The sequence below is a fragment of the Adiantum capillus-veneris genome, chromosome 27 (genome assembly GCF_014529385.1).
Source record: "Adiantum capillus-veneris isolate H3 chromosome 27, ASM1452938v2, whole genome shotgun sequence".
Classification (NCBI taxonomy): domain Eukaryota; kingdom Viridiplantae; phylum Streptophyta; class Polypodiopsida; order Polypodiales; family Pteridaceae; genus Adiantum; species Adiantum capillus-veneris.
In genome coordinates this window covers 76228754-76252669 of record NC_140957.1, presented here as the reverse complement: position 1 = coordinate 76252669, position 23916 = coordinate 76228754, and the positions used below count along the sequence as shown (strand labels likewise).

The 23916-nt window shown below is 45.4% G+C and overlaps 1 protein-coding gene across 2 annotated transcripts in view; it reads left to right on the top strand.

Moving 5' to 3' along the window:
• The window catches only part of LOC147422216 (autophagy-related protein 18d-like), a 34117-nt gene extending 12358 nt beyond the window's left edge, over positions 1-21759 (top strand). The window contains exons 2-4 of one of the 2 annotated variants that reach the window (XM_086502578.1): positions 19301-19598; positions 20562-20746; positions 21326-21759. In XM_086502578.1, coding sequence (XP_086358704.1) covers positions 19301-19598; positions 20562-20719 — 456 coding nt within the window. In that variant the 3' untranslated portion in view covers positions 20720-20746; positions 21326-21759. The remainder of the gene's footprint in view (positions 1-19300; positions 19599-20561; positions 20747-21325) is intronic. The other variant, XM_086502576.1, reaches the window with a different exon arrangement.
• The last annotated feature ends 2157 nt before the right edge of the window (positions 21760-23916 follow it).

Genomic DNA, 23916 nt, shown 5'->3' with positions numbered 1-23916 from the left:
TTCAGCATCTGCATTTTCAGCGCGTCGTTGTCGTACGGTCGCCATCGACATCGTCACCGACATAGAGTCAGAATTCAGCAAATAGAAGATTTGTAGATTTCAGCCCTTAGAGTTTTCAGATTTCAGACCCTATCGTCGTCGACATCGTCGGCAAGTCCAAGCATTGTAGAGATTTGTGAAGTAGACCGCTCTCGCCATAGAGAGTGGGGCCTTCGGAGGAGGGTTTTACGTCGTCTTTGGTGTCTTTTTCTCTTCTCTATCTCTCAGTCTCATGCACTTCCATTCACTGTGTTCATTCACTTTGTTTGTGTCCATTGCACTCTCTCATTAAGAACGGAAGGCTCTTCCTTCCATAAGTAAAAAGGAACCTTGAGCACAGTTCGGAGCACTCATCATGAGTAAAGTTCAACATTCACTTCCGTTGCACCTTACATTGGTATCAGAGCTTTGGCAGTGTTCTGTATCACTCAAGGAAAGAACCACAAGAACCACATATTTTTTTTGCTTGTTGCGGTTGCACGTAACCCAGTCCTCTTGGGCGTGTTGATTCCTAATCGTGTTTTTGAAGAGTGAAAGGAAACCCAAGAAAGAACGGCTTGTCTAGCCTCCCCTTGTGCCTTTTTTTACTCATTGAGAGCGGACTGTGCACTTAGCGGCCGGCCAAATCGACGTGAGGTGGGAAAAAGCAACCTTGGTGTGAGCGCAAGGCCGCCAAGGGGTGCGCCCGCGGAAAAGAGCAGAACTCGGGTGAAGAGAAGATCCTTCTCTAACATAGATTGCAAGCTAAAGAAGAACCTCAAGAACTCAAGAACTCAAGAACTCAAGAACCCCAAGAACCCAAGACCCACAAGAATCCAAGTTCCTCGTGAACTTAAGAACCCAAAACTTCAGTGGATGGTCATCACCCAAAGTAGAATGGATACTTCGCATGGAGGTGGTGAGCTTAGGAGTGGCGAAGAAGAGTTTTCCCCACCAGGAGGTTTTTTCGACCCTCCCCCTTCCGCATCTACGCCAAGGATTCCACTAACTCCTATGGAGGCTTTTGACAAGATGATGATGGACAGGAAGCTAGAACGCGAAGCACGAACAATAGAAAGAAAGGCCGACTTTGAGCGTGAGTGCGAGCAAGCACGCTTGGAGGCCGTAGAAAGAAAAGCAGAAATACAGCGTGAACACGAAGAAAGAATGGCACCCATAGAGCATGAGCACAACGAAAGGAAAGCCGCCTTGTTCCGATTCTTTTCTCAAGTGCAGGCACAGATACAAGAGATCCCGGAAAAGGAGACTCTCTCAGTCTCTTCTTCTCCAAACCATGACACACAGGATTTGCATGATGATATGAATGATAATGATGAGCATGATGAATTGGATGACAATGACAAGCATGATGTTGAGCATGATGATTTGCTTGATCAAGATGTGATTTCTCACAAGTATGAAGATTTGCATGAAGATGATGTGATTGTTCACAAGGATGATGTGCTAGTTGATACTTTTTCTAGTGAAGCTAACCTCATTGCAGATTCGATCCATCACGAAGAACCAATCTTGGCTTTCGAGTCGACGTCCTAGAACCCCCACAGGAAGATTCGATCAATCAAGAAGAACCGATCTTGGCTCTCGAGCCTAGGTCCAAAGAAACCCCCCCCCCCCCCCCCCCCCCAAGGAAATATTATGTGTTCGCATGATTAGTCAGCACGCATTGATCGAGTGTTTTATTCATGATCGTTTCCTGTATTTTAGTCAACGTCTTTATGTGATCCCTTTTCATAGGCATGACATATTGTACGTTGGGCACGTTTCACTCATGAATGAGCACGGATGTATGCGGATTTCTCATGAAAAGCTGAAAAGTATGCATTCCAGGAAGTCACATTCCATGTCTCTTCCTTGGCATGACATAGTTGTAGAAAGAGCACATGAAAGTATGAGCACCAAGCATGGGCATTTCTTTTGTGAATTGCCACAGTTGATTGATTTAGATCAGGAAGAAAAGATTCATCTCATTGTTTGCATGTCTTGGACGAATGGGTTGGCAATCCGTCTATTTGTTCATCTACATTGCATGCACAGTCTTTTGAGAAGACGAGATTTTTTCCAGTCACTTTACATGGAATAGGTATGTTCATGTTTTTGTGTTGAAAGTGGTTTCACCTTTCAGGAATTTTCAGCCTCAGACATTCTTGAAGAAGGTAGACGCATGACTCTAGACGAAGTTGAAGCATTGAAGGAGCTACAGAAGCCTTTCTGTCGCTTTCTGCGTGGCCCAAAGAAGCAAGCGTTGCAGACCTTTATGAAGTTCAAGTATCGTACGACCCACACCTCAGAGTGGGCCGATGAAGAGTCCTTTCGAGGATTCCGGATGTTGTCGGCGATCTCCCTCGACGCCATACAGTTCGGTACCAATACCTCACTTTGAAAAGGAGGGGATGTCACGTGACACATCCAACCCTATGTGTCCGTGGACAAGCTACAGCATGACCAGGGTTCAGTTCAGTCAAGTCAGTCTAGAATAGGAAGTGATTTGGCACTTTTGTGAGTTTGTTCGCAGACCGTGCATGTCCAGACACTTAGAGTAGATGCATATCCTCCGGTTGCACACAGCATGATCATAAGCATTCCCATTAGAATCCATCAGGGGATTTTTCCAGTGCATTAAACCTATTTTCCCTATTTTTGACATTTTCACTTATTTATTAAGTGACTTTTGTACTAGGTAGGGCAATTTTGCTAAGATAATCTATAAGCAAACCAAAGCTAGCACTTTCTGGCAGAAGAGGCAACGTTTTCTGCATTGCAGAAGGCCTCGCGTTTTTGCATCAGATCAGCCAGCGTTTTTGCACTTGCAGATTCACGGCGACAGTAGACAGCAGATCAGCCCTAGCGTTAGCAGACTCTTCCCGCATGACACCAAATAAGCCTAGCGTTTTTGGAGCAGCATAACAACCAGCGTTTTTGCAGTTCCGTCGCGACAAGTCAACAAGAAGACCAGTGTTTTCAGTTTTCAGCATAGCCACTCCGCAGCAGAAGTCCAGAACCTCGCAAATCTCACCTTCCCGCAGCAGATCCTCGCCGCACGGTCAGATCTAGCGTAGTTTGCAATTTCAGCCCGGAAAATGCAGATTTCAGCATCTGTATTTTCAGCGCGTCGTCGTCGTATCGTCGCCATCGACATCGTCACCGACATAGAGTCAGAATTCAGCAGATAGAAGATTTGCAGATTTCAGCCCGAGTTTTCAGATTTCAGTCCGTCTCATCGTCGTCGACATCGTCGGCAAGTCCAAGCATTGTAGAGATTTGTGCAATCATAAGTAGACCGCTCTCGCCATAGAGAGTGGGGCCTTTGGAGGAGGGTTTTACGTCTCTGATGTCGTATTCTCTTCTCTATCTCTCAGTCTCATGCACTGCATTCTCTCATTAAGAACGGAAGGCTCTTCCTTCCATAAGTAAAAAGGAACCTTGAGCACAGTTCGGAGCACTCATCTTGAGCAAGTTCAACATTCACTTCCGCTGCACCTTACATACTCGCACGAGAGATGGTTCTTTTTATTTCCTTAGAGAGAGAGAGAGAGAGAGAGAGAGAGAGAGAGAGAGAGAGAGAGGGGGGGGGGGGGGGGGGGGGGGGGGGGGGGGGGGGGGGAGGAGAATGACATTCGGTGGAATCCCAACCAACCCTCTCAAGGACGCCCCACACGGTTGCCGATGTGGTATTTGCTTTTGATTGCGTAATTGGAATGGACACACATGCAATCCCTCATTGCAGACTCTGAATGTCGCCACGGTAACTCTTCAAAATGAAGCGATTTGAATCACCTTTGGATCCGTCTCAATGAGGGGTTCTTGATGGCCACCAAGGGGTAGATCTGGGGCTGATTTTGCACCTTTGATGTGAGAGGAAACAAGGGCTGAAAGCTAATTGCAAAAAACGCAGATCTCGCACGCAAAACACAACATATTTGGCGCGCAAAGTAGGGCTGAAAATGCACATGATGGTGGAGTCGATCGGCGATGATGGACAGCAATTGGTGTCACAAAGTGATGACGTGGCGGACAGCAGAAACCCTAATTTCTGCCAGAAACCCTAAAATTCCTGCAAACCCTAATTTTTGCCAAAAACCCTAAATTCTGGAAATCGCGGAGGCGGATTATTTTATTTTATTTTATTTTTTTTTTTGGAAAATGATGAGCGACGCGAATTTTGCTTTTGCTTTAAAAAAAAAAAAAAAGAGAAAAGACTCTCTAAGAGAGAGAGAGAGAACTGATGCTTTTGATTTTAAAAGCTTTTGGGGCTCTGCTTTTGGGCATCCCTTGTAACCTTTAAATTAGTCGTGAGGGCCTCACTTCTCAGAGCATCTGGACGCAGAGTCTGAGAGTGAAACCCTAACCGCTCTCTTGTACTTTGATGATTGATTAATATAAAAAGAAATACCGAAAGGGGCGCCAGTCTTTGGGGCCAATATCTCTAGGCACGGAACTCCGCCGGGCCAGTGCAAATCTATTGTGATCTGTGAATTGTTTTGAAGTGGTTATTTGGTGCTGTCGCGGTTGATTCTTGATTTGGAGTGTCCAAGTCTGTTACAGTGGTATCAGAGCACGGCCGATTTCTCTTCTACGGGAAATCCGATCCCCGAATTTTTTTCCGCGGCACCTATGGCTTCAGGCAATGACCAGCCGACTCCCTCTGCATCTGGAGATGCGGGCTGGGATCACAACGAAGATTCAGGCAGAGAGTATGGCCCGCCTTGGCCTACTTAGGCTGAGCGGCGAGAGATAGAGCGTCGCCAGTTGATCAGCGATGCAACAAAGATGATGCTCAATTTTGCCAAGGACCCGAAGATGGCAAAATATATGAACCAGACCTCTTTGAAAGAGGTACAGATGGAGTGGCAGAGAACCACAACACCACTCCCGAAACCCGCTCTCAAGAAACCTTCTGCCTCCAAGAAATATACGGAGAAGGAACTGGAGAACGTGGTTGATGCACGGATTGCTCAACTTTTTGACACGCAAAAGAAAGCCAAAAAGCACGGCAAAAAGCAGAAGAAAGGCACTGACTTCCCGGGATATTTGGGTCGTCGGTTGACATTTGACAAGGCAAAGAAACGGAAGAAGCGTGTTCGATTTGAAGGAGTACCCAGTTCTTCTTCTTCTTCTTCTGAGAGTTCTTCTAGCTCCTCGGATTCGAGCGAAGAAGACAGAAAAGGTAAAAAGCGAAGCAAGAAGCAACGCTTTGGAAAGGGCAAGGCAAAGAAGGCTAAATCTCGCCCAGAGACTGACAGTTCTCTTGAGGACTCGTCTACAGACAGCTCAGATTCCGATGACGGAAAGTTTTATGCGAACAAGAAGAATTTTTTCAAAGCCAACCAGTATGACTTTCTTGAAGATAAAAGCAAGAAAGTCTAAGAGTTTAAGGAAGGTGGCCACTCGATCAAGTTTGATACTTTTCAGGAGACTCAGATGCTTCGAAGGCTGTGTCTTTGACATCGCTTTCGCGGGAGGACGCTATTCAGAGCACTCCAAGATTCGGAGAGCTGCCTCTTACTTTAAGAGGAATGCTCGTACTTGGTGGTCCACGCTTCTATTAAGCAAGACTGTGCCAGTTACATGGCTGAAATTCAAGAGGCTTTTTATTTCTTCTTGGTTGACTCAAGAGTTTGAGCGAGATATACGAGCTGCTTGGAACCATCTCCGGATGACCAAGAGCGATATAGTGAATTCTTATTGTGAAAGATTCTGGAGCTCTTTTCTACCCGCCTCTTCATTCAAGAAGATTTCATTCAGAGAACAGATTGAGCGGTTTACCTTGGGTCTACCTACAGAGATCCGAGATCACTGCTTGGAACAGAAGTCAGCTTCTATTCAGGAGTTGATGAGTCATGCGAAGCGGGGCTTTGCCATTCACTCTGGCAGTCTGACCTACCCCACATATGAGGCCATGACACAACGAGCCGAACAGACTTCTGGGAATGAAAGTAGAATGAAAAAGAGCAACCCAGAGAAAAAAAAAGGATGCACGACCCAAGCTTACTCCTGAGGAGAGAGCTCGCTTCATCAGAGAGGGGAAGTGCTTTGGATGCGGGGAACATGGACATATTTCCGCGAAGTGCCCTGATAAGGCACAGAAAGAACAGAATGATAAAGACGACGACAGGTCTGAGAGTTCGAGAGCAGCTGAGGAATGTGGCAGAAAAGGCAGATAGAAAAGTAGAACTGGTACCACATGGCGTGGGACTTGCACCGAATCAAATGAATGAAAGTACAAACTTTGCCGTTTTTTTTGGGGCAAAGTGAAGGATCAGGAAGCTCTTTTGAAGGAGCCAAGGCCAACTTCTTTTCACTTGGAATTGGCGGCTCGATTTGGAACTACGCTCGACAGACTGACGCCACAGGCGGAGGTAGTTCGACTGGTACCCGGATGGGATGTTGCCATTACATCGAGCATTGGCAAACTTCGTTTGCAATGACAGGGGTGTTCAGGGCACGTGAGTGACGTTCTACTCGGGATCCCTTGGTACCACAAGAACTACGCCGTGGTTGACTACCGGGCCGAGAAAGCGACTTTGATAAATGAAGGGCTTAGAGATTGTACTTGATGAACTTCAGTTTTCTTACTCATTCTTTTGGGAGAACTGAACGATGGATAAAGGTTGAATATGTTTTGACCTGAAGAAAAGAACGCCAAGATTTTTTTTTCTCCACGCTCATGCCGATTGCTTTTGAGAGGGCCTGAAGATCATACCATTGATCTGATATCTGGAAGCACGCCACCGAATCGGCCACCTTATCGTGTGAGCCGAGTACAGAATGAAAAGATTATGAACTCAGTGAAAGACCTCTTGGAAAAGGGTCTTGTCCAGCCTAGTACTTCACCGTATTGCTCTCCAGTGTTGTTGGTTTTTAAGAAAGACGGATCTTGGAGAATGTGCATCGATTATAGCACTCTCAACGAAATCACCATCAAAAACAGATTTCCGATTCCTAGGATCGATGATATACTCGACAGGTTACAGGGATCCTCGTGCTTTAGCAGGATTGACTTGAAGAGTGGATATCATCAGATCAAGATAGCACCAGGAGATGTCTACAAAACAGCTTTTCGGACGACTTTTGGGTTATTTGAGTTTTTGGTGATGCCTTTTGGCTTAACCAATGCTCCTGCGACATTTAACCGGATGATGGACGGGATTTTTCGAGAGTACAGGCTATTTGTTGGCACTTTCTTTGACGACATCATTGTTTTCTCCAAGAATGAGGCAGAACACAGAGATCATCTGCTTCAAGTCTTTCAGGCATTACGAGATCACACGTTAGTGATTAATGCAAAGAAAAGTGAATTTTTCCTACTAGAGATACACTTTTTGGGACACATTGTGTCAGCAGCAGGAGTGCGAATGGACCCGGCCAAGATAGAGACTATCCGTGATTGGCCCGATTTGAGGAATGTCCATGAAGTTAGAAGCTTCTTGGGACTGTGTTCGTACTACAGGCGGTTCATACGAAAGTTTGCAGAGGTTGCTTCCCCTTTGCATATCTTGACACAGAAAGGAGTATCTTTTTCGTGGGGACCCCCAGAGGTGACTGCCTTTCAGACGTTGAAAGAGAAATTGACTACGGGACCTATTTGGACTTTGCCGGACTTGCAGAAGTCATTTGAAGTATTTTGTGATGCTTGTGGTCGTAGTCTGGGTACGGTCTTGATGCAAGAAGGCCATGTCATAGCTTACGAGAGCCGTTTGTTCTCTAGGCCGCAGATGACAGCACAGATCTATGGGAAAGAGCTTTTGGCGGTTATCCACGCTCTTACTCAGTGGCGGCATTACCTACTCGGAGCGGATTTTACTGTCTTTACAGACCATCAGAGTTTGCGCTACTTCTTGTCACAGAAGCAGCTTTCGGAAAAGCAGATGCGGTGGGTGAACATCTTGTCACAGTTCCACTTCCAGATTGTCCATGTGCAGGGACAAAAGAATGTGGTGGCAGATGCTTTGTCTCGGAAACCGTTGGTTCTGGCTATTTCCGCGATACATCATAGGAGCTTCGAGGATATGGTCGATCAGTGTGCCACAGATACAGATTTTGCAGATATTTTCACACGGATACGAGATGGGGAGAGAGTAGCTGGATACTCCCTTCGGGAAGGCTACTTGATGAAAAAGACTATGTTGTGCGTTACACAGCCGTTGAGGGAAAAGGTTATGATTGATTGCCACTGTCCACCTTTTACGGGTCACCGCGGCATTGCTACCGCCATGAAACGGGTAGAGAGAGATTTCTTTTGGCGGAGACTGAAGAAGGATGTGGAAGAGTTTGTGCGCAGTTGCTTGGTATGCCAGAAGGTCAAGTTTGACAGGCATAAGGCACAGGGATTGTTACAGCCTTTACCCATACCCACCCGCCCCTGGGAAAATATTGAAATGGATTTCATTTTTTTTGATCTCCCGAGAATACAGAATGATCACGATGATTTTCCGATTACATGGCACGCCTGAGACGATTGTCTCCGACAGAGACCCCAGATTTATGAGTTTGTTTTGGAAGGCAATTTGGGAGAACATTGGCACGCGGTTGCAGTTCTCGTCATCGTTCCACTTGCAGACTGACGGGCAATCTGAGATTGCCAATTCAGTGATTTTAGATTTATTGAAGTCTTGTATCTCGCATCAGAAGACTCAATGGGAAAAGAACTTACCTTTGGTGGAATTTGCCTACAATAACACGATACACTCTTCGACGGGGAAGATGCCATGTGAGATTGTTGAAACTGCTGCGAAGGTTCCATCCTTCCTGAGCACGAAAGATTAGAAATTTGAAGCGGATGAATATTCGCGAGATTTGGATACGGCTTTTGCCAAGGTTCGCGAGACTTTGCAGGAGTCTCAAGAACGACAGAAAAAGGCAGCGGATCGCCATCGTCGCGACTGGAAACTGAAGGAGGATGATTGGGTGCTCTTACTTTTGAGAAGGTACGCCTAAGAAAGAAACAGGGAAAGGAGAGGCTTTTTCCAAAGCTTAGTATGTGATACTACGGACCTTTCCAGATTACTGACAAGATAAATGATGTCTCCTTCCGATTGAAACTGCCAGATACTTGGAGGATTCACAATGCATTGCATGTGAGTCTCTTGAACCCTGTTAAGGGTGATGTGCCTGATGATGGGGAGCCTGATGAGCAACCCAAAGTGGAAGAAAACGAGGAGATCCTTGTTCCTGAACAGATTTTGGCACATAATGATACGAAGAAAGGTAAAGTCTGAAGGCGGTTCTTGGTTAAGTTCAAGAACTTTCCTGCATTTGATGCGAAGTGGATGGAGGAGGAGGACCTAACAGATACTCCTCGGATTGTGAAACTTTACCTCGATGTTTTGGTTTAGCATAGTCTACTCCAAACGGAACCCAGAAACTCAGCTTGGCCGAAGATCTGGTGCAGTGGGATGCACAAGAGGGGAGTTACTCCGCTCCTTTGTCAACAGATGCCTCGATTTTGATACTAAAGTCACTGATGTCTCTTTGAGCTTCAGGGATACTGAGAGCTGACAGTATTCTGCTGGATGACTTTATGAAATGGAATTCCTGATTATGATACTGATTTGTTCTTGACTTCTTGTGAGTGCAGGAACTGGTAGACGAAATGACTGCAGCATTTTGGTCTACTTGATCTCGAATAGACATGGTTGCAATAGGGGTTAGTCAATCGGACATCGATGAGGTCCCGATTGGACCTAGATGTGATTGCTAGCTACATTGCCGATAAATCATGGTCTAAGATTCGAATGAATGTTGAATGTCATGTGATGTCCTGTGATGTCTGGTGATGTCCTGTGATGCCGTGTGATGTGACTGTCGATTTTGTACATGTGCTAGATGTGTGTTCCTAGTACGAAGGTACTAACAGTCAGTGTCTGCTAAGACAGTTTATGGCTTTTGTCGGTTTTGCAGGCGTAATCGTGGTCGATTACAATGCTTTCAAGAGGGGGGTATGTCACAAAGTGATGACGTGGCGGACAACAGAAACCCTAATTTCTGCCAGAAACCCTAAAATTCCTGCAAACCCTAATTTTTGCCAAAAACCCTAAATTCCGGAAATCGCGGAGGCGGATTATTAAATTTTTTTTTTTTTTTTTTTGGAAAATGATGAGCGACGCGAATTTTGCTTTTGCTTTTTAAAAAAAAAAAAAAGAGAAAAGACTCTCTAAGAGAGAGAGAGAGAACTGATGCTTTTGATTTTAAAAGCTTTTGGGGCTCTGCTTTTGGGCATCCCTTGTAACCTTTAAATTAGTGGTGAGGGCCTCACTTCTCAGAGCATCTGGACGCAGAGTCTGAGAGTGAAACCCTAACCGCTCTCTTGTACTTTGATGATTGATTAATATAAAAAGAAATACCGGGCGCCAGTCTTTGGGGCCAATATCTCTAGGCACGGAACTCCGCCGGGCCAGTGCAAATCTATTGTGATCTGTGAATTGTTTTGAAGTGGTTATTTGGTGTTGTCGCGGTTGATTCTTGACTTGGAGTGTCCAAGTCTGTTACAATTGGAGCACTTGATGCAAGGAGGGAATGGCCGAGAAGAGGCTCAATGGGTTGCCGAAGTACCGGGCTGCAGTGGAGAGGCTAGAGTTAGCAGATCCAGGCCACAACCGACGAGGGGAACTTCGGCTGAAAGCTGAAAATGCTGGCTTGAATGTGTTGCTGGTGCAAAACGGTGGGCTGATCTGCGTCTTGGGAGCAAAACTCTTGGCAGGCTGATGCAAAATGCTAGGGCTGCACTCTGCTAGCACTGGATCAATTGATGAAAAACGCTAGTTAAGCTACCCCCTATATAGGGCAAAATATTGCTTGTGAATTCTAGGACTTAGGTAGGGCAAAACTTTAGTCAAAGTTTATAAAAATAAATCATAAAATGACTTATTAATAAACTTGACTAGGTCTAAGTTTCGAGGTGAAATTGTCGCACATTTGCCCACCTAGGCAGGGAGGGTGGGGATGGGGGAAGCCTAAAGATGTGCACGTTTCACAAGTGTCATAGAGCTTTGATACCAATGTTAGGTGCAACGGAAGTGTTTAAGGATTTAGCTCGGATCTAGTACTCCGCACAAACACAAGGTTACTTTACTTCACTTGAGAGAGCTGAATTGAATTGAATGAAAGAGAGAGACACGAGAGAGAGAGAGAGAGTAGACATGGCATCTCAGGTCCCAACCACCCTCAAAGGACCCCTTGCTCTGTTGCTAGAGCAAGTACTTGCTTTATTACTTGCACAATGTTGATACAATGATGCTAAAGGATGAGATGCTGAGATGCTAATGGGTACTTGATGCAGATGCTTGGCACTGCGAGACTAAGGATTGGTTATTGCGGGTACTTGGTGCTTGATACTGCACGTACTTGGGTACTGAAGGTACTTCGGTGCTAAGGACACATAGGTCTTGATGATCCCCACGGTGAGCTACATAGGGGCCAAGCCAATACGTAAGGGGTACTAGATGCTGGGGTACGCCGCCACCGCTGCCGATGGGTACTTGTACTGCGGCGCTGCTGAGGTACTGCTGGAGATGCTTGGTACTGCGATGACGACGACAGCGACAACGACGACAAGGCTATGGGCTGATCTAATTTCCCGGGGACGACGATAAGCTAAAAATTGAAAATGCTGAAGATGAAGATGGTTGAAATCTAAAAACGCCGGTGATAATGCGGCAAGTACTGCAGCGGCGACGAGGCTATACTGAAAACACTGAGAACTGAAACATGAAGGCGATCATAGGGCTGAAAATATTGATGGCTGCTAGAGGAAACGTTGGCTGAGGGCTATCCAAGCGTTGGTACTGCTGAGAGGCTCTTCTACTGCTCCTCTGCCTTCTACTGGTGCCAAGGGGCTTCATTTATAGGTATTTTAGCCATTTGGCCTACTTATTTCAATAAATGTCATGTCAAAGTCACTTATTAAAAAATGATTTAAGTGATTGTTCATATGCCTATATGGTTAAGTGACTTAACTATGCAAGTGAGGGTATGCAACCATGACCTGCCTGATCATGCACGTCTGGCTTAGCACAAGTGAAGCGCGCAGGTGAGATCCCCCCTGTTGAAGGTGAGACACAATTGCCACACTTCTATCTATACTTCTGATGCTGAATGCTTGTGATGCTCGTGGATGCATAAGCTGATGAAAACTCCAAACTTGTGGATACTACGGATGTAGGTACTGTTGCAATGTAAACACCGACTATACGAGTTACTAGGTAGCCTTACTATCGTCATAGAATACCAGCCTTGGTGTAACTTTGTCTTGCGAGCAAGTACTACCACTCAAATAGTCCTGTCAAGTAAATATTGCGGATGAAGCTGAAAGGTAAGGGTGCTTGGAGGTATTTCCAAGGGTTACATGTTGATGGGAGTGGATGCACGCTACATGCGAATGCGAATGCAGAAGAGGGTCAGGGATGCTTTCTCCAACTCCTTCCATATCCGCATAGAGGCAAGTAGATATTGTTACTCAAGATCTGGAGTATCCAATGTCGATCTTCGTTCAAAGACATGGCGATGAAGACGGGAGCGCGCCCGTGCCCGTGCCTGTGCCTGATGCACGATGGATTAAGGGTGGGAGTGGTTAATAAGCCCGAGAAGTTCGGGATCGAGACACGAAGATTCTTTGAGGAAAAACTGAGAGAGATTCTTTGGATTCTTGGTTCTGCGTGGGTTCTTTGTGGCTCTTCTCTTGAGTTCGCGAAGCCGAAGCACGCATGGACCTCTAATACCAATGTCAGGTGCGCACACAGAGCTTTGATACCAATGTCAGGTGCAATGCACACAAAGCTATGATACCAATGTCAGGTGTGTGTGCTATGATACCAATGTCAGTTGCATCGGAAGTGTTTAAGGATTAAGCTCGGATCTAGTACTCCGCACAAATACAAGGTTACTTTAGTTTCACTTAAAAGAACTGACTTGAACTGAGAGAGAGAGAGAGAGAGAGAGAGAGAGAGAGAGAGAGAGAGAGAGAGTAGACACGGCATGTCGGGTCCCAACCACCCTCAAGGGCGCCCTTGCTCTGTTGCCAGAGCAAGTACTTGCTTTATTATTTGCACAATGTTGATATAATGATGCTAATGGATGAGATGCTGAGATGCTAATGGGTACTTGATGCAGATGCTTGACATTGCGAGGCTAAGGACTGGTTATTGCGGGTACTTGGTGCTTGTTACTGCGTGTGCTTGGGTACTGAAGGTACTTGGGTGCTAAGGACACAGAGGTCTTGATGATCCCCACGCTGAGCTACGTAGCGGCCAAGCCAATACGTAAGGAGTACTAGATGCTAGGGTATTGCATCGCCTCCGCCGCAGTCGCCGCTGTTGCCGCCGCCGCCGACGAGGGGTACTTTTACTGCGGTGCTGCTGAGGTACTAATGGGTACTGCTGGAGATGCTTGGTACTACGACGATGACAATGACGAGGAGGAGGAGGTTGTGGGCTGATCTAATTTCACCGGGGACGGGGATGGGCTAAAAACTGAAAATGCTGAGGATGAAGATGGCTGAAATCTAAAAATGCTAGTGGTAATGCGGCAAAGAGTGCAGCCGCGACGAGGCTATGCTAACAACAGTGAGGGCTGAAATTTGATGGCGATCATAGGGCTGAAAAAGCTGATGGTTGCTGGAGGAAACACTGGCTGATGGCTGCCCAAGTGCTGGCACTGCTAAGAGACTCTTCTACTACTCCTCTGCCTTCTACTGGTGCCAAGGGGCTTCATTTATAGGTCTTAGCCATTTGCCCTACCTACTTTCAATAAATGTCATGTCAAAGTCACTTATTATTAAATGACTTAAGTGAACTTAACTTTGCAAGTGAATATGTAACTATGATCGGCCTGATCATGCACATCCTGCTAGAGGCTCACAAAGTGCCAGGTTAGGTCCTACTACTGACGCTAGACTGTAGCAGAAGCTTTTCCACATGGCGCAAGTGAAATGCGCACGTGATATCCCTCCCTGTTGAAGGTGAGGCACAACTGCCACACTTCTATCTATACTTTTGATGCTCATGAATGCATAAGCCGATGAAAACTTCTCCAAACTTGTGGATACTGCAGATGTAGGTAGTGTTGCAATGTAAACACCAACCATACGAGTTACTAGGTAGCCTTACTATTGTCGTAGAATACTAGTCTTGGTGCCGACTCTGCCTTGCGAGCAAGTACTACCACTCGAATAGTCCTGTCGTATAAGCATTGCGGGTGGAGCTAAATGGTAAGGGTGCTTGGAGGTATTTCCAAGGGTTCCATGTCGACGGGAGTGGATCCATGCCACATGCAAATGCAAATGCAGAAGAGGGTCAGGGATTCTTTCTTCAAGTCCCTCCATATCCACATACGAGGCAAGTAGATCTTGGTACTCAAGATCTTGATTATCGTGTATCCGATGTCGATCTTCGTTCAAAGACATGGCAATGAAGACGGTAGTGTGCTCGCGCCCAATGCGCGATGGATTAAGTGTACTCTCATGATGCCACCGAGAGTGGCAATGTCCGCCGATGTCCTCTTTGCAGAGTGGACAGTGGCCATAGAAACAATCGGTGAGTAACACCTAGTGGCCTTTGTCACATATGGGGGGGCATCAAACATGGCAGCAACTGCTATTATAGAGGCTCACTATCCGCATGTGACAGTGTGCTTTTGCATGGCACATTTTTGAACAACCTTTTAAAAGACATCAGCAAGCTAGACTGGATCGCTCCAGTCATTGCTGATGCAGTGAAGATTGTTACTTTCATCAACAGTCACAACTTGGTTCGGAGTGGGGTCGGGCGGCAAAGTGCTTCTAAAGTATTCAGACACCCGCTTTGCATTCAACTTTCTTCTTTTGCGTAGACTGTCTGAATGTCAAAATGCGGTCCGACAGGTCTTCATCCATGATGAGTTCACCACCTCCCCCCATGCAAAGACAGTAGCAGGGATTTTGTGCAAGGATACGGCAGAGGATCTTGAGTTGTGGAAGGAGCTCAAGAGTCTAGATGCACATGTAAAACTGGTGGTTCATTTGCTTCGAGTTCTGGATGCCATGGATCGTTGCATTGGAAAGGTTTATGAGACAATGGACCGCATGATCGAGCAGCTTGCACAGCTTGAGACGAACGCAGAGCGATATGAGGAGATCCATGCGCTTTGCAGCTCCAGGTGAAATTCATATGCTTCTCCTTTACACGGGGCAACGTACATGGTGGATCCAGAGTTCCAAGGTGCAGGGCAAGAGACAGATAGAGAAGTCATGAATCAATTTACAGAGATCTTAAACAAGATGGTTCTAAACAGAGTTGGGTGACGCATTGTCAGAGATCAGTTGAGACAGTATAGAGAGATGCGGGGGTCATTTGGCAATCCAGATACTCAAATTGATTGCATGAAGATAGGTTTAGTGCTATGGTGGGAGGACTATGGCTATGATGGCTCTGAGCTTCAGAGATTGGCGATCCGTATTCTTAGCCAGTTAGTTAGTACCTCATGCTTGGAGCAATTGTGGAGTACTTTTAACCACATTGCTTCCAAGAAGAGGAATCAGCTTGGAGTGGAGAATGCAAATGATCTTGTCTTTGTCAGCGCAAATTTGAAATGCTTTGCAAGAGTACAAGCAAACAGACAAATCCTTTTACACAGTGGGAGATGGAGCAAGAGGCTCCTCAGGCAGGTGGAGATGCACAGCCACCGACACCAGGTGCTTCATCCATGGTTGATATCGAGCCAGGCCTAGAGCTCGATGATGAGGAATGGGAGGATGTGCATGATTTATAGCCAGCTACTACGAATTGGGAGGCCTCAGGGTAGTGGCTCTTGAGTCTCGAGTCTTGAGGCTCGAGAGTCGCGACTTTAGGACTTCCATTATCCTTACCTTTTTGTATGGTTGCTTAAGCCTTACCCTCTTTGAAATTTGTAGCTACTAGCATCTTTATGGTATTTTTCACCTTCAGTCTTTTGGTATTGTGGTCACTGGTTTGGCCCTCTTGTAGTCTCGACTCTCATTATGGTGAATGTCCCTTTGGTTTTTTTGTAGCGCCTTGGCGGGCCTTGCTAGCCAGAACTAAGCGAAAAGTGTTATTTCTGACTTCTACTCTTGCAATTATTTGAGAGCTCTAATTTGTAATTACATGTGTTATATAACTTATTGTGTATGGGCATTGTGTTTGTTCAATGTTGTGTATGTCCCATCATCCATGGCTTCGGCGCTGCACATCCCAATCAAGTCATAATAAGGTTGAATATTCTCGAATCGTATTTTTTGTGGGTATTAGAGTTAAAGGACTCTAGTACTACTTGTATTCAAACACATAACGCTAAAAATAACATTATTTGGGTGTTTTTTTAGTCTCCTGTTCCGCGCCGTTCCCGTTCCGAACCCCTTTCCGTTTTCGTGTTCCGCAGGGAGGCCCGTCGCCGTTCCGCGTTCTGGGTAACTATGGTGACCAAGTCTGTTACAGGTACCAGTACCAAACTCAATGCATGCCATAAGATGATATTGAATGAATGGCCTTCTTGATGTCCTCCATGTCTACTTTTGAGAAAGAGGCTCCACCGAGTGATATGGAAACGTCCAAAAGACAGGGATGGTGATGATACATCTGCTCGCAAACTCTAAATTGCCTTTGGATCAATGATTCTGTTGTTGGTTACCGGCAAGCCTGTGCTACCCCAACTCGGATCGTGTGAACCAACAAACTGCAAACCGGATAGATGCTTGTATAGCGAATGGCGGGCTATGCAAAAGCTAATGCCCACGAAGGTTATTGGCCAGCCTGTGCTACCCCTATGCTGAGGAGATTGATGAGCGTAACGCCGAATGGGAGATGAAGATGGATATGTCCTTTGGATTGTCCCCATGAACCTTGGCAAGGCCTCTGTATGATGTCTCGTGAATCCGCCAAATAACTCCTCAAAGATAGAGGCTCCTCTTGGGGCTTCGACTAGATTGCTGTACAATGGAAGCTCTAGATGAATCCTCCTCTCTGCAATGGATGTGGTTGCGAATGTAGGCTCACAATGCTTGCAAACTCCCTCGGTGGTTGCCTCGGATTGGAACCCTTTGGCTCTGGATTGATGGCCAGCGATTGCTAAGGAGATGCAGATGGTGTTGACTTGATCTGCTACCAAAGATGTGTACAGATCAATGACGATGAAATGCCTCTTTTGGAATGATGGAATTCTCCATGCAGAGGGGAGAGACAAGACTCCAAATGGTGCCTTCTTTGTAAGTTTGTCATCATAGGCCCCTAAATCTTGATACTTGTAATCAACATCTTCATGTTTCCAGTGCATGTCTTCAATGATGTGATCTATCATGTCAAAGAGTTTATGACTGCAAATATCCATGTTGGAATTTCTATGTTGAGGTGGTCGAGCACGCACACCAAGTCAACTACGCTCTTGCAGGCGCACTACAACTGTAACCCCCGGAATAGTGTTTGCATTTCCTAGCCACGTGCCAACATAAAAGAACAGACTGAGAACTTTAAGCACTTCAAATAATGATTGAATTGAAAGAGATGCACGCCACACACGAGATGGGGAGTGGCGGAGCTCCACCACTAGAGAACACTAGCCCCAAACCCTAGTGCCCCTTTCGGTATTTCTTTATATTGCTTCAACTCAGTACAACTCCCATGGCTCTGCTCTTCATCTCCCACGGGTAGATTGCCAGAGTGAGAGCCCATGGGTCGTATTTAAAGACCCGTGGCCTCTAAAAGCAGTTACGATGAAAAGCAATAAGCCCAAAAGCTTTTGGTCGAAAAGCATCAGACCCAAAAGCTGCAGCGTCAAATGCAGAAATCCGTATAGTATGCCATGTCAGCAAGTCAACGAAAATTGTGGGTAGTGCGTATAGGGTGCCATGTCAGCATGTCAGTGCAAAGTGCGGGGCGTCCGTACAGTTGCCACGCCATCATCTTTTACGCTAGTCCTTTTTGTGTATGCTCTTGCTTTATTTTAATATCCTTTCTTTGGTTCTTGTTTTGTTTTTGCTTTTTGCTTTTGGTTGGTGTGTTCCTCTATTGGCTTGCTTCTAGGTGTGTGTGGATTTGAGTGCGTGAGAATGTGTGCGCGTGGAAGCTTGCCCTTAGAGTCTTTGTGTATATGTGCTGCTTGTTGCCCTCTCAAGGGTTGCTTTCGGGTGTGCATGCGTGGGAGCTTGTCCTTCTTGTTTGCTTTGTCCGTTTTTTGTTTGTCTTGCTTTCCTTCCTCTTATTTTGGTGAGCTTGGGTTGTTGTTTTTGGGGTTTTGGTTTTTGTTGTTGTTTGTTGGCGGTTAGTTTGTTCAGAGTCGGCTGGCTGCTCTCATCTCTGCTCTCTCTACCAAGCTTCTTTGGCAGATTTTCAACTGGATGTTGTGTCAAAGGGTTTTATGTTATTTTTGTTTGTCTTGCTTTCCTTCCTCTTATTTTGGCGGTCTTGGGTTGTTTTTGGGATGCTGCTTGTTGGCGGTTAGTTTGTTCAGGATCGGCTGGCTGCTCTCATCTCTGCTCTCTCTACCAAGCTTTTTTGGCATATTATCACCTAGATGCTGTGTCAAAGCCTCCTACACCATCTCCAGGAAGTTCCATCTCTAGCTATGGTCTTCACGAGCCACCTTCAGCAAGTCGACTGCTCGATCTTCTGGAAGAAAGCTCCTTGTCAGCTCCGGTGCAATGCTTTGTTATCCACCTTCTGACATCCTCCTGAAGTTTCTTGGTGATGCTAGTTGCCTGCTCACCCCCATCTTCATCACCAACTGCTCCATTACCTCTTACTGTCAGATTTTACCAGTTGGCAGACATCTATCCGCCCGACAGTGAGCTCCTAGTAGCTGCTCACTGCTATCTTCACGGCTGGGTGGCTTCGGTTCTTGATTTACAGTCGTTGAATGGTCTTTTGGTCGAAGTGCATATCTTCCAGAGACTACTGACATCCCCTCTCCACTTAGCTTGCCAAGGCACTTTTTACTCTCTTTAGGAGAGGTGTATCTCATTTTATAGTTTTCTTTAATGCCTATGGACCTGCTATGTAAAGAGTGATGTACTTGCTCTCAAAATAGGCACCAGTTGGGCATCCTGGGAGATTTTCAAGTAATAGAATCAGCCTCCTTTCCTTGCGCATGCTCGCGCGCGCGCACACACACACGCACACACACACACACACAGAGAGAGAGAGAGAGAGAGAGAGAGAGAGAGAGAGAGAGAGAGAGAGAGAGAGAGAGAGAGAGAGAGAGAGAGAGAGAGAGAGAGAGAGAGAGAGAGAGAGAGAGAGAGGGAGCTCTTTCTTCAAAATCCGTTTTTCTTCTTGGTTCACAGTTGAGGCGTGGCGCAGATAAAGCAGACATTCATAGCATTGCATTCTCTACACCAAGTTATTGGCTGGTTGTGTCTAGTGACAAAGGAACAATTCATGTGTTTTGCCTTAAAGATCCTTCTTTGTATAAAGGTGCAAGGGGTAGCTCAACAAGCGGCTATGTGAGCTTTCCTCTAAGCCTCTCTGCTAGCTCAGCTACCAGCTTGGCTTCTAGTATTAGTAATGGTCTTCAGCTAGCTCGATCCTCATTAACATCACTAACTCAATCGAACAAAGGCTCCTCTTTGGCTTTCATGAAAGGTAACTTCTTGTTTTTGTATGGTTTTGTTGGGCATATGACAACGTGAGTTGTTATGTAATTTTAAATTTGCCACAAGTGACAGTTTGCTTAATATCATAGTGAATGGTTAACATGTTTTTGTGGATGCATACATACATACATACATACATACATACATACATATATATACATATATATATATATATATATGTATGTATGTATGTATAATGTGTGTGTGCGCGCGCGAACGTGTGTATATGTATATATATATATATCTTTCATTGTATTGAGGTGTTTACTTTTGTTTTGAAAATGTGAAGATAAAATACATAGGTTTCAACTTACTTTCAGGAGGTCATAGGAAACGTAATACTGAAAGACTCTAGCAATAGGATACGTGGTAACAAACTCGGAAACTAGCATAAAGACACGTTGTTGCTATTTTCCTATGGCTTGCAACTTGCAAGCTGGAAGATAATAAATTGAAACGTGTGGAGTAGGATTTGATTGATTCAGGAGTCCGAGACAAGGGGATATAGTCTTGAAGGTGCACCTCATATAATGTTAGTGTACCACGTGCCTTCACAAGGAGGGGTATTTTAATTTTTAATCCATAAAATTATTTTTAGATCTTTTTTTTTGTTTTGTAGAAGGGGTTTTTAAATTGAAAATTGGTTAGTTTAACAGGAAAAAGGGGTGATGTTAGTGTCTCACAATTTGTAAGTACAAGGGCTTTTTTAATACCATTTGAACGCACGTGATATAGATGGTTTCTTTTAAGTGCACCTCTGACGGATTGAAACAAACAAGAACTAGGGTAATTGAGGAAATTGGGATTGGGGAGAATTGGGTGAATTCCAATTTGGTGGAATTGGGGGAAAACAAGAAAGTGGAAGAATTGGAAACTAGTAATTGGTGATTGGGAAAATTGGAAAAACCGAGAGAAGCAATACTTAACTGGTTTTTTTTTCCGGAGTTTGCAGGTGTTTTACCGGGCTATTTCAGCTCAGAGTGGTCGCTTGCTCAATTCCGTATACCTGAGGACACACATGCATTAGTAGCTTTTGGAAAAGATAGGAACACAATTATCATACTCTGCTCAAGCGGGACGTGCGTACTTTCTCTTGCAGCTCTGTCATAACAATCGACATCATTTAAGCTGTTTCTAGTATGAAAGTATCTTTATGTCTTCATTGGTCTTTTCTTTGTCGTACGAAAGTATCTGTATGTCTTCATTGGTTTTTTCTTTGTCGTGATTTTGATAAAAATATGTGCACACGCGGACACATGCACGCGCGCGCGTGCACACACACACACACACACACACACACACACACACACACACACACACACACACATAAATATATAGATTTTTAAAGTGATTTGTGTGCCCTCGCCCATCAGATACTGTGCGAGGCCGTGCACACACCAATATCCACACCCACATCCATACACGCGCGTGCATGCATACGCCTGCCAGGCGCACGCACCTATACACACATGCACATGCACACATGTAGATGTATAGATTAATAGATATTTATAAGTGGCTTGTGTCCCCTCCCCCATCAGACAATGTGTGTGCCCACGCACACACCCACAGCCACACCCATATGCGTGTGCATGCGCACGTACACATGTTCATGTGTGCACATGTAGGTCTATTTAAGTCACTTGTCACCTCTCATTCTTTCAGTTTAGAGTTTATATTTGCTTTTACTAAAGTTTATTGCCTCTTCCCAAGCAGATACTTCAAGTGTTCGTACGATGTGTTTCGTGGAGGCGAGATGGTTGTCAAAGACACAGTAAAGCTTGCGAATGTTACTGCGATGAAACAGTAACAGTTTTGCCTATTCCAAGTATTGTTGCCAAAATCATGGGTTTGCTCAATATGCCACCAATGAGTTGTTGAATAGACTGCACGAAGCTAAGAATAGGAAGGAGAGGAAAGTGTTACAAATTGCAGAAACTCGAGCAGAGGCATAGTAACGAGCCCATTATACTTGTGTGCATTCTTTTGGACAGATCTCTTATACATAAATGCTGCCCTCGATAGTTTGTAAATAGTACCTTTTCACTCTGACTCACTTTGCTTGTGAAATGGATGGGGCTTGAAAGTTTACAAGTAATGTACAGCAATTCAAATTTATTGTTATTAATAAAAGAGTGCAATGTGTTGTATTTGGTGCTCATTTACTCAGTACAATATTTGAGGATGGTGTAATTATATCAAACTAGAAATTCCAATAGTGGGCGAGAGATTGCTCCTACCTATTTTTTCTTGCTTTTTTTTTTTTCCCAAGAAAAAGATCCTTCCTAAAGTTAAGAAAACTGCCCAATGGGCTTCAAACGGCGCCTGTTAGAGAGGGTTCATCAAACTGTGGGGAGACTCTCCCAATGAAAAGCAAGATGTGTACAATGATGGCCGAATCAGGAGATGGGAGGAGAAAACCACATTGGTGGACGGCACTACCATCTAGGGGCGCCATGAACCATGGTTAATCACCAAGCAGCGGGCTCGCCAGATGAACCATAGTGTCAGGCTGCAAATGAGCTCCCAACACCACTCTCTATCGTTGCTCCACTCCTGAGGGACGAGTTCTGTGTGGTGGGCTGGAGTGTAGGGCCCTCCTTATCACAATCATCGTGTTGACTGAAACCATCTCAAAACGAAGTGCTTGGCCGGTGAGTGTGGACCAAGCTGGAGCACCCCAAGTGTAGTGGCTGGTTGTAGAAAGTGCAGGCATAAGCCGAAGAATCCGAAGCCAAACTTGCTGTGCCATTGGGGAGTCCCCACATTCAGTGACCCCTGAGTCTCTAGCGGGTGGTCACAGGAGGCACATATTGCCGAGAGGCTGCTATGCACCAACCAACTCCCAACTGTAGTAGGTCGATGTGTAACTAGCCATTGGAACATGGTGACTCTTCTCGGCTGTCTGCTGTCCCACAAGGGCTCCCAAAACCATGCCAAGAACTGAGACGTGAGACCCTCCTCCTACCAGTGAATCACTGCAGCAAAACGATCCTCTGCGCGTTGTCAGTATATGGCGACCCAACCAACCTAAGAAGGGGGTCCTTGGCTGATCGGTTGGAGTAAAGGAATCCGACCAAAACCTTAAGTCCCCGAAACCGGCCAGTAGCCTCAGTAAAGGGTGGTAAATTTCGGCTTTCACCCAATCTTTACATTGTTTAACTTTACCTGTACTTTATGACACAAAATAACTTCACGAATAAACCTGTAATTGGAATTCACCACTTCAACACAATCCACGACTTGGTAGCTAGAGTGCTCCCAAGTAGACAGCGACACCCTGTTGAGCCTAAAGATTGGTGTCCTTTCGGTATTTCTTAATTCTTATTGCAAATAGACGATCCAAACACTTTCACCGAACTCCCACCAAGCTGTCCAAACCTGTTAAGGGCTGTAATTACAGAATTTTGACCCAATTTAGGTAGCATAATGGCGCCAAAGCCCTTGTAGGTTAAAAGTACATGTCTAGGACACTTTCCATTTGCATTCATGAAGCTTTCCATTGATCTACAAGTCAATTTCAACATTCTATAATTCCTTGTTTTGATCACTGTCAGGTGCCCAAAGCCTTGTATAAGCACCCCAAGGCTTTTCCAAGGCTCCCTTGGTGATATCTTGTAGTTTAGGTGCAAAACAATAGGTTCTAATTTTCTGTTTTGGATCATTTTGAGCGGAGCAAACACGTCTACGCGTGTCTCTGGAGCTCCCGCATCCAATGGGGCAAATGGGGCAATTCCCCTTTGAATCGGACGAGTTGTCACGTGAGAAAACTCTCCATTTTCGCAATCCTTCGCGACGGAACTACGCTTACTTGTTTAACAATTTGCTAATCCGGTTTGTGCTCAGAAGGCTCTTGCCTTGGCAAACGCGCATAAAACCCCCATAATTACAAATGGTTGAGAAACCGAACTAATGGGGCATTACCATATGTGCAAAGGAGAGAGAGAGATGCACGAGAGCAAATCATGGTGCTACATGAGACAAGGGAGAAGGGAAGCTTTCCATTAAAGTTGTGATCACTTGCACACACTATTCTCTCTCTCTCTCTCTCTCTCTCTCTCTCTCTCTCTCTGTCTCTCTCTCTCTCTCTCTCTCACACACACACACACACACACACACACACACACACACACACACACAGTAGTTCACAATGAGCTCCAAAAGCAATCCCCACTCAAATTTTGGGCGCCCCTCTTGAGGCTGGAGCTTTTGGAGTGTGTGTTGGCTTGCAGGTTGCTCTCCTACTGCCATGTGTCCACTTTACCCCTTTTGGTTTAATTTTCTAGATCTTACCAACTTAAAGTCCT